The sequence below is a fragment of the Peromyscus leucopus genome, chromosome 1 (assembly GCF_004664715.2).
Source record: "Peromyscus leucopus breed LL Stock chromosome 1, UCI_PerLeu_2.1, whole genome shotgun sequence".
Taxonomy (NCBI): domain Eukaryota; kingdom Metazoa; phylum Chordata; class Mammalia; order Rodentia; family Cricetidae; genus Peromyscus; species Peromyscus leucopus.
This window is the reverse complement of record NC_051063.1, coordinates 164,554,821-164,569,863: the sequence shown is the minus strand read 5'-3', so window position 1 is coordinate 164,569,863 and position 15,043 is coordinate 164,554,821. Positions and strand designations below refer to the sequence as shown.

Sequence of the window (15,043 nt, the reverse complement as noted above, 5' to 3'; positions counted from 1 at the left end):
GAGCATATGAAGTCCAGGAAGACAAAGAGCAAGCTGGGACATAGAGACAGGCAGAAGACCAGGCTGGGAGGTCAGGCCAAGGAGGACCAAGAAAGGACAGAGCCATCAAGGGCTCCAGGAACAGGGCTTGGGCACCAATGCCCTGTAAGAAGAGAAAAGACCCTTGAGAGATCTGGTGTAGCAGGAAGAATCCAGTAAGTGGGGTTCAGTACTAGAGTACAGAAGGAACCCTCAGGTCAGAGACGTCTCCTTGCTGAATCCCTGATAATAAAATGTGCTGAGCCCCTAGGGTCCCAGAGCGGCGCTTTGAACATGACAATATCTTGTTCTTTGGCATTTTATTTCAAAATTGCAGCAAGGGCAGAGAGGAGGAAAAAATGAATCATGGAGAGCACCGGGGATCCAGCTTGATAATGATATGCCAAGGTTCCCCCTTCAAAGCAGCTGAGGCATCTGAGCCCTGAGACCCAACCCTTGAGGCGGGGTTCAAATTGTCTGGGTCCCGCCCTTAAGGCTTTGGAGTGTAGTGACCACGCGAGGGCGCCAGAGACCCAGGTGTCTGGCCAGACCTTTTTCTATTGCACTTCTCGTGAGTCTCTGAGAGGCGCGGACTCTGGACTGGATGCTATAGGTCCGCGGATCCAATCCGTGAGGGCACAGCTGGCAGCGTCACACCGGAAACATCCAATCGTGGGCACTGGCTCCGTACTGCCGGACAACGGAGTTGCTGCAGTGAGGCAGCTGCACTACAACTCCCAGCAGGCTCCGCAACGTCGCAACTGACAGCTCACAGAGCTGCGCCTCAGTGCCTCATGGGAAGTGTAGTCCTAGACTCAGAGGCCCGCCAACAACTCCAGAGGGACATCAAGGCAGGGAGTTGCAAAGCCTTGAAGGCTCTTGGGAAAAGGCATTTTCAGCTCAAATGTATAGTGCTAGGCGCCAGCTCGGGGGCCAGGATACCCAGTCACCTCAGGTCTAGCTCACCAGGAAGTGAGCCCAGAGGTCCTCTGGAAGCTCTCGCTCACAAGAATGGGAATACTCCAGGCCATGGAGGGGAAGGGAGGACGGCTCATCATGCCATAGGGACAGCCCAGGGCCCCAGGGACTCGTGGGAGGCTCATGAAAAAAGGGTTATCTCTTCAGGACCCAGAGCCGCAGAGACTCATAGAAAGGGGTCTGCCTGGAGCACAGAAAATGCCTCTGCTTCTGGCCACAGGTATTCAGGGGGCAGGACCCATTATGAGAGCTGTTGCTCCCGGGCTCATGAGCTCACCTGAATAGCCTTCAGCTCCTTCTGGAAGCGCAGGATGAGCTCCGGCCCGTTCTCCATGGTGGGAATGTGGAGTTGCTGCGGAAAAGGAGCCATGAGGATGGGGCGCCCCCCTTTCCCTCCCACCTCCCCCGGCATCTCCGCCTCACCTTCCCTTCGTAGAGGATTTGATGCACGGGGCAGACCTGACAAGCCGTGCCTGAGCCGAAGACTTCCCGCACCCGGCCCTCCTCCAGCGCCCGCTGCAGTTCCTTCATGGTGACCTTGCGCTCTGCCACCCGGAACTCACCCTGCAAACAAGGGGCCAGAAACACTCCAGTCCCCATACTCCTGCCCCGTGGCGGACCACCGTCACTCCCTCCTAAGGCTGCGGGGAAAGACAGAGGCCCAAGCGTGGGAGCCAGACCCAGAGAAGAGAGGGCATGGCCTTGGCCCAGCTGCCCCCCCCCCCACAGCGACAAGGCTCAGATGCTATGGTCCCAAGATGCAGGTCCTACCCAAGTCCTAGCCAGGTCCAGCAGGCTTTGTCGAACCACTCCAGGCAGGATGATGCCGTCCAGTGGCGGAGTCACCAGCTCCAGTACTAAATCAGGGATGAAGATGGGTGTCATCGCCTCCCACCCGAAGTGATCCCCCCTTTCTTTCAGAAGCAACCTGCCCAGGACCCGTAGACCTTGCAACCGGTAGGAGTCAGGCAGGCCATCATGCAGGGTGTGGGTTGCCTCACAAGCAGCTCACCCCCGTCCTCGTGAGTCCAGTAGACGAAGATGTTCATGGTGCCCACCTCGGTGAGCTGGTGGTCCGGCCCGTACAGCCAGAGGACTTGCTCGCAGCCCTTCTTCTGGGCTTCTTGCTGCACAGCCACAGTGGGCCCATAATTCCTAGAGGGCAGCCTGGTCAGACTGGGCAGAGAATCCCCCACACTCCCCACAACACAGCCAAGGAAGGAGTCTCCTTCCCCGACTTACAGCACTCCTGCGAGGGCTCCCCAAACCTGCAAGACAGAATTCTTAACCTCACAGTTGGGGTCAAGGTTGGGGCCCTGTGTGGGCAGTGGGCCCCCTTTCCTGCCCCTCCAGCACCTCCTCTCTCTACCCCAGAGTATTTAGATTAGGCCATAGTGATGCCGGTGGTTTGGCTTATTTTACTCCACTTTTCTTTTTTTTTTCTTGGTTTTTGAGACAGGGTTTCTCTGTGTAGCCCCGGCTGTCCTGGAACTCACTCTGTAGACCAGGCTGCCTGTGCATCTGTATTGCTGGGATTAAAGACGACATGTGTCACCACACCCAGCTGGTCTCTTTGAGCAGAAGTGGCTTCAAAAGCACCATGTAGCTGAAGCCTGTCCCCACCTCCCAAGTGGGATCCCAGCTACGCAGCCCACACTGGCTTTCATCCTGTTTTAACCTCAGGGTGTTACCGGTACCAGACTTCACCTCTTACTCACTCCTACGTCGCCCCAGGCTCCCACTGTCTCAGGACAGGATCCCAAGCCACGTTCTGAGCCTTGTGCGAACACTGGTCTTCTTTGCCTCCCTTGTGCCAACTGTGATCCTATCCCACCAACCCATTTACCAGGGCCCAGAGTGAGAGAACCAGTGCCCCCTCTTTCTTTCTTTGGGTGGTAGGGTTTGAACTCAGGACCGTTCACATGCTAGATAAACACTCTATCACTGAACTCCATCCCCAACCCCTCTCTGGGGATCCCAGGCAGGGGCTCTACTGCTGGTCCTTGTCCCCCAGCTTCCTTTTAGAGTCTCCCCGCCTCGGCTGGTTGAGGATGGTGCCTACATGGCACACATGGCTGTCTGCCACCATGCCTGGCTTCTCCCACTACCTCTGTAGCCAAGAAACCACAAATGAAGCCACCTCTTACGCAGAGCTTCACACGGCTCTGTGAACCCTGCCTTAGAGCTCCTGTAGACCTGGACGCTAGCGTTCCCAGCAGCCCAGCTGCAGCCAGCTCAGGGCTGATACCAGGAAGACCTCGTGCTGTTCTGAGAGGACCCGAGGAGCCCCCCTGCGTGGCCACACCTCCTTGTTCCAGCATTGCCAGTCAGTCGCCTGCACCTCACCTGACCCCGGGAGGCTCAGCCACCTCACAATACCCTGTGCCAAGGCCTTGGGCAACACTGACCGGTGGGAAGCCCAGAGGTGAGAATGGGGACTGAGGGCCAAGTGACAGGGAGCTAAGCATGGGGACCGCTCCACACAGGTATCAAGGCAGGGAAAAAAGGGCTGGGGCAATCCTGCTTTCTAGAGGCTTCCATGGGCTCGGGCTCGGCTTTCCTGCTTCCATCTCTGAGCTCATTTGTCCAAAGGAAGGCACCCCATCCTCCTCTGTTTTTAGTTGCAGACACCAAGGATCACAAAGGACACAAAGAAAGCCCAGAGCCCAACTACAGAGTCAGTGACAACAGCTTCCCACCCAGAACCCAGGCACAGACCGACCAAGCAGTGTGGGAGCACTATGGCTCACCTTTTTATAGCACCCCCCCCACAGAACACAACTACTTACGGATGTGGGGAGCTACTTACCCCCCCAGCTTGTAGTCGCCGACCCCACCCATCCAGGCTCTGATGAATGTGGGGTCAGCCAGGAGAGAGACAGGGGTCATGGAGTCTCCAGGGAAATAGGATCCCACAGGACAAAGAATGACGAACAGGAGGGCTTGTGTGACCAGGCCAACACCCAGCGAGGGCTACGGTGTGCACAGGGCAGCATCAGACCAGGGGGTCCACACTCCAGCCTCCTCCTCCCTTAGACTCGGAGCTCTAGGCCCAACCTCCTCCCTCAGAACCCGGGGTCCAGGCTCAGCCTTTCTGTCCCTCTGACACAGATGTGGATGTGCATGGCCCCACGCTAGCAGCTCCCGAAGCAATGCCCACCTCATTCCCAATCAGCACAGGCCGCACATAGAGGCTGGTTCCGTTGCCATCAGGAACCCAGTCCTTGTCCACCTCAATGAGCCGTCGGATGCACTCCAGCAACTCCTGCTTGTCAAAGTCCTGCGTGGATCCCATAGGAGTCAGGGGTCCAGATTTCCCCAACCACCCCTGCCCTCTCTCCTTCTAGGGCAGCCTGGCCACTCACTGGCAAACAGAGGCGCCTTGCAGAACGTAGCATCCTGTCCATGTTGAGCCATGGCCGGAAGAGGCGTACCTGCCGGTCCCTGCCTTTGTATGCTTTCAAGCCCTCGAAGAGCTGCAGGACAGACAGGGGGAGGAGGAGGTGTGCTCAGGGCCACGTCCCAGCATCAAGATAGCGCGAGACACATAGATACAAACGGAGACAGAAGGGCAGAGTGATGGAGACCAAGACTCGGAGACTTCAGAAAGCACAGGGCCAGGCAGCCATGGAGTTCAAGCCTGTTACCTCAACTACACAGGGGGCAGAGGCAGGAGCATGCCCAGTTAAGGCCAGCTTGAGAGAAGCCTGACCCACAGGGTGAGATCCTGTCTCAAAATCACCCCACACAAGAAAAAAAAAAAGCTCACAATATACAAAGTTTTCCTAAGCCGGGCACAAAGTTTCCTAAACCCGGCAGTGGTGGCCCACGCCTTTAATCCCAGCACTCTGGGAGGCAGAGCCAGGCAGATCTCTGTGAGTTCGAGGCCAGCCTGGGCTACAGAGTGAGTTCTAGGACAGGCTCCAAAGCTACACAGAGAAATCCTGTCTAGAAAGAAAGAAAGGAAGGAAGGAAGGAAGGAACGAAGGAATGAAGAAAGAAAGGAAGAAAGAGAGAGGAAGGAGGGAGGGAGGGAGGAAAGGAAGGGAAAGACCTTGCCTCAAACAGGCTGCAGAGCATTTGAGAAAGACACTTGCTGTCAATCTCTGCCTCCACACTCATACAGGGAAAAAAAAAAATCACTTTGAGAAATTTTGTTGTTGTTGTCTTTTTTTTTCGAGACAGAGTTTCTCTGTGTAGCTCTGGCTGTCCTGGATCTCACTCTGTAGACTAGGCTGGCCTCGAACTCACGAGATCTGCCTGTCTCTGCCTCCCGAGTGCTGGGATTAAAGGCATGTGCCACTACTGCCCGGTCACTTTGAGAACTTTTAAAAGCTCTTTGGCGATTGGAAGAATTTTACAAGTTTGGCGAGGCTTCTTTCTGGGAAACAGGCTTGGGCAGTGAGTGTGGAATCTGGTACAAGTTCTACAGAGAAGAATGCAGTAACACTGTTCAAGGCACAGGTGCCCTTTGCCTCACTAGCTCTAGGCACTGGGCAGAGATACACTTGCATTTAGAGGAAGCAATATGGGCACCTGGTTGTTATTGCAACATTCCTTAGAACACCTCGGGGCTGAGAAGAACCCAAGTGTCCCACAGTAGGCACTGTCTAATGAGACCTACTGTCGGATGGAATAAACTTCGGCAACAAAGACGGGCAGACTCCTTAAGGAATGTCACAGGAAATGTTCAATTCCAGCTATAGCCCTGGCTAGCCTCCAAATCACAGTAGTCCTCCTGCCTCGACCTCCTGAATGCTGGAACTATACTACTTCCCACAGGGCCTGCAGAGGCCTTACTACAGCCAGGCTCCTCCAAAGCCCCTCCTCTCTGTGGCTCTCATGACATCCTAGGCCTCCTCTGCCACTCTGAGACCCCACGGTGTCTGCCAACCCAGCTCTTCTGACTGCATAAGCCGCCCTGTCCTGTTTTTATCTTTACCTGAACCCCACTTTCTTTCAGAGCACAGAGTTCCAACAAAGCCAAGATCTGTTCATCTTAGGAACTGAGGCCCCAGAACCCAGGTGACCTCAGGAAAAGAAGACAGATCCACAGAGGAAGACACGTGCAACTCAGTCAGGTGCCAAGCAGAGAGAAGATGGCGCAGGAGGGTGGGCAGCAGGGGCAGCTGGCCCACCTGCAGAGAGTAGTGCAGGGCGGAGCAGGCTGGGTGCAGCGTGAGGTTCTGGAAGGGCTGGATCCTGGGAGGGCCCCAGCCCGTCCCCCTGCTCCACTCCACCATCAGCATGTGGTCTGTGAATGTCTTTCCAAATAGCAGTGGCTGGCTAGGGTTCGGCTTCTTCTGCGGCTCTCTGGTCACCTGAACCTGGAGGTCTGCAGCCTGAAAGGAAACAAAACAAAACAACAACAAACAACATCAACAGAGGGGACGGCAGTCCCCAACCCGAGAGACTAGAGCTCCCATGGCCCCGCCTCAGGCCCACCGGGGACCAGGAGCCATGAGGCTTCTGAGAAACGCAGCGCTATCCTCTTTACACCACCTGAGAGCAGAAGCCTAGTCGACCCCAGAGAGAGAGAGATGAGACCCTGCCTCCCTCTGACACAGCGGACAGACCCCAGGCTTCCTCCCCTGGACCCCTCTTACCTTGAAGTTGGAGGACACACATCTTCTGGGCCCACATAGAAGCCAGGGGACAGGGAGAAGTTTTTGAGCCCAGACCTGGGGTGGGGAGAGAAATAAATATGACCAAGGCAAGAGGCAGGAAGAGCAGGGGCCCTGGCACCCACCTGCCCCCTCTTGTTTGGGAGACCCAAGAGGCTGGCTCTGTCACAGTTCCAGCACATTCTAGACAGACAGACCCTGTGCTCTGCCCAAGTCCCTATCAGGATGACTATCCCTAGAAAGACCAAAGTCAGCTCCTGCCCCTCCACCATGCAGGGCAAAGTCGAGAGAGGCGTGCCTCCTACTAGAGAACTTTGGCCGCAGCTTGTTACCAGCTTAGACAACGACCAGGGACAGTGAGCAGGTAAGGGGATACTCCTGGTCTGGGGGCCCAAAACCTGAGGAGAGTTAGAAAAGAATAGGTCCTGTTTATCCCTGAAGTGAGCAGCCCAGACCCCGGACCTCCTCCCTCAGAGCCAGGCCTAAAGGCCATGTGCTTCTCCATCAAACCCAGAGCTTCAGACTCCAGCCCTCCTCCTTCAGACCCAGTGGTCCTCCTTAATCTTCCTCCCTCAGACCCACAAGTGCTAGATTCCAGCCCTCCTCCCTCAGACATAGGGTCCTAATGCTTACTCTTTGGGAATATCTAAAGAGTTGCTACAACCCCGGGCACCCAGCTGGAACACCCTCACCGGGGGCAGCCAGTGCTGTGCTCTTCACGGTCAACGGCTGAAGAGCACCTTGTGCTTGCCCTTGGCCAGACTCAATGCACAGATCTCTGCTGATCCTCCCCGAGGTTACATGGAATGCAGAACTAGTTATGCACAGGAGGCCCCTTCCTGTTGACCTCTGACTTCATGCTTTTCTCTGCAGACCATGGAGAAGCATCGGGTCCTGAGTTTGAGGAAGACAGGAAAATAGCCTGCTCCTGCTGGGAGAGCTGATGATGGCCAATGAGATGAGGGGGTCCAGCAGAGGTCACAGGTCAGTAGGTGAGTCCTGGATGCCATGTGGATGAGTCTGGGCCAGAAGCAGACTTTCTTTCTTTCTCTTTCTTCCTTCCTTTCTTTCTTTTGAGGGGAGGGAGGCTGGGACAGAGTCTCACTAAATTGCCCACCACCCTCAAACTCACTCTGTAGCCCAGGGCTTGAAGTCATGATTTTCTTTCCTCAGACTCTGCACTAGCTGGGATGATAGGAATGTGAGCCACACCTGGCTCAGATAAATTCCATGTGTGTGTGTGTGTGTGTGTGTGTGTGTGTCTCGCGCACATTCAGACGTCATTGCTCAGGTGATATCCATCCTGGTTTTTGTTTTGTTTTATGTGCACTGGTGTCTGGTCTGCAGATGTCTGTGTAAGGGAGTCACCATCCAATAGAACTTAAGTTGCAGACACTTGTGAGCTGCCTTGTGGGTGCTAGAAATTGTTCTCTGGAAGAGCAGCCAATGCCCTTAACCACTGAGACACATTTCCAGCCCCCCTCCCTCCTGGTTTTTGTTTTGAGACAGGGTCTTACTGCATTGTCCTGGCAGTCCTGGATCTCACTCTGTAGACCAGGCTGGCCTTGAACTCAGAGATCCACCAGTCTCTGCCTCCCGAGTGCTGGGATTAAAGGTGTGTGCTACCCTCACTCCAGAGCCCATCCTGCTTTTTGAGACAGGCACTATGATTGGGTTCTGGAGCTTACCAACTTGGTTCAGGAACCTCCTGTCTCTATCTCACCAATGATGATGACATATATATGCTTTTTTTTTTTGGTTTTTCGAGACAGGGTTTCTCTTTGTAGTTTTGGTGCCTGTCCTAGATCTCCCTCTCTAAACCAGGCTGGTCTCGAACTCACAGAGATCGCCTGCCTGTACCTCCCGAGTGCTGGGACTAAAGGTGTGTGTCACCACTGCCCAGCCAATGACGATATTTTAACAGTGAGTCACCGCACCTATTTTTTTTTTTTTTTCACTTGGGTTCCAGGGACAAACTCAGGTTTCCATGCTCATGTGGCAAGTACTTTCACAACTGTGCCCATGTCTCCCAGCCCTCAGATATGGTCTTAATGGTGTGGTGACCGAGGGCTTCTGGGGTGATGTGAGGTTGACAACCTCCCCTATGTCTCTGGATGGTGACATGAAGCTTGCCCGACACTACCACCCGCATCAGACACTCACAGGACGGGGAAGACCGTACACTGGGTAGGGCAGCCTGTGTGGAGGCAGGAGCAGAGGGAACAAAAAAAAAAAATGGTTTAATAGAGTGAGCCAGAAAAGCTGAACAATGCAGAAAAGAGATATTGAGATGAAGAAATGAAAAAAAAAATGGAGCTGGGGGTTTATTTAGTTGGTAGAATGCTTGCCTAGGATGCAGGAGTCCCTGGGTTCATTTCTTCCTGGCAGCACATAAGCTTTGCAGTCCCAGCACTTGGGAAGTAGAAAAAGGAGGATCAGGAATCCAAGGCCATCCTTGACTATGTAGCAAGTTTGAGGCCAGCCTAGCTTAGATAAGATGCTGTCTCAATAATAATGAAATGAAGGAGCAGGGTGCTGGGGTACACCCCTTTTATCTCATTACTGAGGAGACAGGGACAGGCAGATCTCTGAGTCAAAGCCAGCATGGTCTACATTTTGAGAACCTGTCTCAAAAAGAAAAGAGCCAGGTGGTGGTGGCGCACACCTTTAATCCCAGCACTCGGGAGGCAGAGGCAGGCGGATCTCTGTGAGTTTGAGGCAAGCCTGGTCTACAGAGTGAGATCCAGGACAGGCACAAAAAGAAAGAAAGAAATGGAGGCCAAGAGATGTCAAAATAGATAGGATTACAAAGAGAGGGCTATTGAGGTGACTTACTGGGTAAGGACACCTGTCCACAAGCCTGAGGACCTGAGCTTAGTACCTGGAACCCACTCCTAGCCAATGGAAGGACAGAACTGACTCATTATCCTCTGACCTCCACACAGGCACCATGACACACGTGGGTCCACACACGTGCACATACGGAATAAATAAAAATGTAGCAGGGAACGGGGCAGGTGAGTAACACCAGGAGGAGGGAGAAGCAGAGAAATTCTAAACTGGGTTTGACGGCACACACCTCAGTCACAGAGCTTTGGAGGCTGAGGCAGGAAGAGCACACGTTCTAGAGGCCTCGCGGCACAGAGAAGGCACTATGCCAAGGCCCAGAGATCAGTCTGAACTGGCCACAGAGCCTTGGTGACAGTGATGTGCTCTTCGCTTCTCCTTGGAGCAATTCTAAGGCCGCAGTTTGCTCTGGGTTCAAAGAACACCCCCCCACACACACTACACTTTGGGAATTAAGTCCAAAGGAGGGACCCAAGTGGCAGGTGGGCTGCAGGAATGAAGTGTAATCGGGAGAGAAGCGGAGTTAAAAGTTAAAGGCGAGTGTGCAGGGCAGGGTTCTGTTTGACATGGTGGTGTTCTCTTCATGTCCCAGGCAGCCCCGAACGCTGAACCTCAACACAGCCCAGATGTCCATCAAAGGTCAGGGGTGGTCTTGTCAAAGCTCCATCCTCCACCACAGGTCAGCAAAGTACGAAGACCACTGTACAGTGCTGCCCTGTCCCAGGTAACTGTCCTACACCATGCTCTCATCAGATTCCAGAACTGCTCTTCCATAGCCCAGGCCGTCCTGATGGTAGGTGATACGTCCATCAGACTTGCAGAAAGTCCAGTGCTCTCTGTATTACAACCTGTCACCTCAGGACCGTTCCCTGCAGAGCCATGTGCTGTCCTAACACAGGGCTGTTTCCTCCCCATTCCAAACACATGTTCTCCCTTGGCAAGTCTGAGGGATGTCTCTTTCAGACCCAAGAACTATTCCAATGTCAATCTAGACTAGTCCCTACAAGATAGTCCTGGCCAATCCCCAGCCAGCAATGTCTCCCTTATAATCCAGGATTTCCCCATGTGGGCACTTACCTCCAGGCACTCATAGCTCTGAGCAGGCTCGTTTTGGAGCGTCTACATTACAGGATAAAACTATCTTCCTCAGAGCCCAGATCTGTCCCATTAGAATTGGAGACTGGCCCAGCATGGCAAAGTCGTACCCATCCAAAAACACCACACCATCAGAGCCTAGATTGTTGTCCCTATCATGTCCCAAGACAGTGTCTGTCTAGAACATTTCTGTTCATCGTTAAGAACTGGGAAATGTAAAGGTCTGTTCAGGAATTCACAAGCCCGGACTAAGAGTGTCAGATCGTCAGGAATGAGCTAACAACAAACGTTTTCCCAATGGCCCAGCTGTTTGCGCCCTCACTTGTAAATCATGTTCTCTTAAGATCATGGAATCTCCCAAACTCTGCTGCTTGCCACCATCGGTAAGCACCAAAACACTCTTGCCTGGAGGATCTGTGTCGCTCTGACATACAGACGCTTGCTTCGGATTACAAAACCAGGTACGGAGCCTCAAGCAGACACTACACACGTCTTTATGTGTCTTTTGTTCCAAGAAATAAGATCTTGGTTCCAATTCCCAGCCAAGACTCCGTGCCTAGTCATACACCAAGCCCCAGAAGCTCTGGGACCCTTGTCTAAAGGAACAAGAGCGACTGGCCCTAAAAACCCGCGGGCTGCATGCCCCAGCCCAAACTTCCTCACATCCCCTCCACCCCGTGCTTCTCCCTCTACAGCACTCCTCCGTGCTCCCCACTTCCGACCTCCCGGTCCAAGGATCCTCGCATCAGGTACCCCCTGCACCCTAGCCGTGTCTCCCCACTCTGCCGCCCGTTAAAAAGACCGGCACTCCTTTCCACGGGGCCCCGTCCGCCTCTGCGTCCCGCAGCGGAACCCGAGGCACAGAGGAACGAGGCCAAGCCGGAAAGGCTGCACGCCAGTGGTCCATCCGGAAGTGTGCCCCCATCGGGTTCCCCAGAGGCTGGAGCGCCGGTCCGCCGCGCACCCACCTGCCGTAGTACTGCTGCAGCCATGATCCGTGCTTGGGCCGGTAACTGCGCGCCTGGGGCGCGGCCTGGTGAAAGACATTCCGGCCCCGCCCTGCCACGCCCCCTCCCGCAGATGGCCGCTCTCTGCGGGCCTCACTTCTGCCAGGCCTTCCTGAGTTATAGGACCCCAGGGACCCAGGCTCTGCTGCAAAGAACATAATCCTGGAACAGTCCTTGTCATACACTCGCTCCATCTTGCCCCTCCACCCTGTCCTGCTCCGCCCCAGCCACACTCATGCCCAGCCAGGCATTTGCCTTGGCTTTTGTTTTCCAGGACTTGGAGACTAAACCAGTCATGGCCTCACGTATGTTGGAGAAGCTCTCTAACCACTGGAATTACATCTCCAGACCTTTTAAAAAATTTAGATTGCTGAGTGTAGTGGAGCATGTCTTTAATCCCAGCACTTCAGAGGCAGAGGCAGGAGGGTTTCTGTGAGTTCAAGGCCATCCTGGTCCACCTAATAAGTTCCAGGCCAGCCAGGGCTATATAGTGAGACCCTCCCTCAAAACAGACAGGGCTTGGAAAGAGGGATCAACAGTTAAGAACCCTGACTGCTCTTCTAGAGGACTGGGTTTGGTTCCTGGTAGACACACAGTGGCTCCCAACGGTCTGTAACTCCAGTTCCAAGGGATCCATCGACCTCTTCTGAGCTCCGCAGGCACCAGGCATGCACACGGCACACTTACATATGTGCAGGCAGTACACTCATACACGTAAAAATAAAAATGTAATATTTTCTAGCCAGGGGGTGGTAGTGAACACCTTTAATCCCAGCACTCAGGAGGCAGAGGCAGGCGGATCTCTGTGAGGTTCGAGGCCAGCCTGGTCTACAGAGCGAGATCCAGGACAGCCAGGATTATTTATATAACAGTCTCTATGAGAAACCTTGTCTGGGAAAATGAAAAAAAAATCTAAAAATAAATAAAACAACAAAAAAGGCATCTTCAGAGGAACTTTGTCAGGGCAAAGTCACCAGAGCAGGGTCAGATGTCACCGGTCTTTTGGTCACGGTTCTCTGATAGAGGACAAGCCCGCTGTCAATGTCAGCGGGTGCAGAGAAAGAAAAGCCCTCGGAAGCTGGGCCTGGTAGCACCAACCCTCTGAAAGCTGAGGCAGGAGATTTGCTGCAAACGTAAGAGCGTCCTAGGTGAGAGAGCTAGTCTCCTGTCTCAGACAAATGAAACAAAAAGAACAGGACTTTGGGAGAGGATGGTGGACGGGGACAGAATACTCCTCACTCTGCACGAGGAGACAACGTGTTCTCTATAATGACAGGTCACTGTGCCCTCCTTCAGTCTCCTCAGAGAAGAAAGCTGGAGTCTCTCAGCAGCTCACTGCAGACCCTCACATCACCCTACAGCTTGGTAGGCTTGGGTGCCCGAGCCACACCCGCCATCCACAGCTCCCCAACTTTAGGGTTTCAGGGGCAGTTAGTGTATCAGGAGCTCTCTGCTGCCAGCATCATTTAAAAACCTACTTAATACACACATAATACATCTAGACAGGGCCTCACTCTGTAATCCAGGCAGGCTCCAAGCTTGCCATCCTCCTGCCTCAACTTCACAAGCATAGGGGTTACAGTTGTCTAGCCCAGCTGTACCCTGCAATTTAAAACTGTGGCAGCGTTATTCCGTATTGTGCTTCCTGGTCACTGCCACAGGTTCTTCCCAATCAGAAGTCGCACACGCACACTATACACAGGATAGCCCCCCTCCTCTCTCTCTCTCTCTCTCTCTCTCTCTCTCTCTCTCTCTCTCTCTCTCTCACACACACACACAACACACACACACACACACACACTATACACAGGTTAGCCCATGTCTATGTAATTCTACAGCACGTTCTCAGACTCGACAACCACCACTACTCCCAAATCCCAACACTCGATACTGTTCTTCACACTGCCCCAGGCCACAGCAACCAAACCACACACCCTCCCCCGCAGACGCTGCCTCTGCCATCTCCCGCCTCACCCCCACACACCCCACCCCTCCCCGGATCTCAGGCTCTCCGCTGCTCAGCCCTCCCTCCTCCCTGCCACCTCCTCGGAACTGCAGGGTGGACCCTACAGCAGCAACCGCCCCCGCCGCAGCCAATCAGCGACTGCCGCACACCCCGGCCTTGGCCAATCCACAGCAGCCTCGCAGTTCCACCCCCTACCTGGGGTGCGGGGAACGCTGCTGCGCCCGTGCCCAACCTGGGGAGTGTCCAGGGCCTGTTCTTTCCCCAGCGCACCCCCGCAGTGTCCTTCAGTCCCGAACCCAGCAATGCAAGCCCCAGCCTCCTCCCTCTGACCCACATGTCTCAACTCCACACCACCTCAGCGCTCAAGATTCTTCCTCCAGCCTCCTCACTATCGCACTGGCAAAGAGCGCAAAACTCCTCTCCCCTAAGGGCCAAGAATAAAGGCAGGCTCCTTCATTAGCCACCAATTACCACTTAATTTATTCTCCCCAGCGGGCCTTTTAATTTGCGCCCAGGTGAAGCAGAACTGCGCTCCCTAGCGACAGAAGGTAGCACCTCTCGCTCCTGCTGCAAGGTCTCCTGGAGTTCTTCAGGGGTCAGGAATACCCACGTGGCCTAAGGTAGCTGGGAAGGAGACAATGCTAGTGTGGACAGACTTGTGTAAAGAACAGGAAATAAATATGATAGTTCCTTTCTGGATACAAGTTGTTTTCAAGAGTGCAGGACCGATGATAAGTGGGTAGAGTCTAAGGTGTTGGGGCGGACCCTGGGAGGTAGGTGATGCAGGTTGGAATTTGGGGTGGGGAATGCTAGATGAGGGAGGGGCAACTTATAGGTCAATAGTAGAGCCCTTGCTTAAAACTCCCTAGTGAGGGGCCGGGGGGTGGCTCAGTGGTAGAGCCCCTGCCTAGAATCCCCCAGTGAGGGGCTGGGGTGTGGCTCAGTGGCAGAGCCCCTGCCTAGAATCCCCAGTGAGGGGCTGGGGTGTGGCTCAGTGGCAGAGCCCCTGCCTAGAATCCCCCAGTGAGGGGCTGGGGTGTGGCTCAGTGGCAGAGCCCCTGCCTAGAATCCCCAGTGAGGGGCTGGGTTTGTGGTTCATGAATGAAAAGATGATGTGACCACAGCAAGGTATGGTTGAGAAGGTTTTATTTTATATTAGAAGGAGAATATAGCCAGAGACATCTGGAAGAGTCCAGACTGAACTGGGCTAGGGGGGCTGAGGGTGGGGGGAGAGAGAGAGAGGATGAGGGGACCAGGAGTGCACATGTCCGAACTGGCGGGTTTGGATGGGAATCAGAAGCTAAGTACTGGGCTGGAGAGGCTTAGGAGACAAGTGTGAGGAGAGCGGAGAGAAGTACTGAGGGAGCCGGCCGCCAGCCTGTGCTTTGGTATACTAACAGGCACCACAGCCAGCCATTCATTCTGAGTGTCTTTGGGAATGGACAGTTCCTTGGTAAAGCCCTGCCTAGAACCCCCCAGTGAGGGGCTGGGGTGTGACTCAGTGGTAG

General features: G+C 54.2%; 1 protein-coding gene and 1 long non-coding RNA gene across 4 annotated transcripts; one reads left to right on the top strand and one right to left on the bottom strand.

Moving 5' to 3' along the window:
- Nucleotides 1-321: 321 nt before the first annotated feature.
- Nucleotides 322-11,636, bottom strand: Bcat2 (branched chain amino acid transaminase 2). 2 transcript variants are annotated; one of them, XM_028859228.2, is made up of 11 exons: nt 11,531-11,636; nt 6,603-6,677; nt 6,135-6,338; nt 4,362-4,472; nt 4,157-4,276; nt 3,806-3,969; nt 2,009-2,151; nt 1,768-1,853; nt 1,420-1,560; nt 1,274-1,348; nt 322-708 (listed from the first exon to the last, which is right to left on the bottom strand). In XM_028859228.2, exons 1-11 carry the CDS (start codon nt 11,552-11,554, stop codon nt 670-672), a joined length of 1,182 nt encoding a protein of 393 aa, XP_028715061.1. In that variant the 5' UTR covers nt 11,555-11,636; the 3' UTR covers nt 322-669. The 2 variants fall into 2 exon arrangements, with proteins under 2 accessions (XP_028715061.1, XP_037055676.1); XM_037199781.1 differs by lacking the exon at nt 11,531-11,636 and adding an exon at nt 6,818-6,912.
- On the top strand, nt 6,886-14,234 carry LOC114684688. Of its 2 annotated transcripts, XR_005090109.1 has the most exons (6): nt 6,886-6,984; nt 7,494-7,612; nt 10,060-10,191; nt 10,907-11,023; nt 11,258-11,311; nt 11,844-11,993. It is a non-coding gene; the product is annotated as an uncharacterized LOC114684688 (long non-coding RNA). The 2 variants fall into 2 exon arrangements; XR_003733398.2 differs by lacking the exon at nt 11,258-11,311 and having other exon boundaries at nt 6,888-6,984; nt 11,844-14,234.
- The last annotated feature ends 809 nt before the right edge of the window (nt 14,235-15,043 follow it).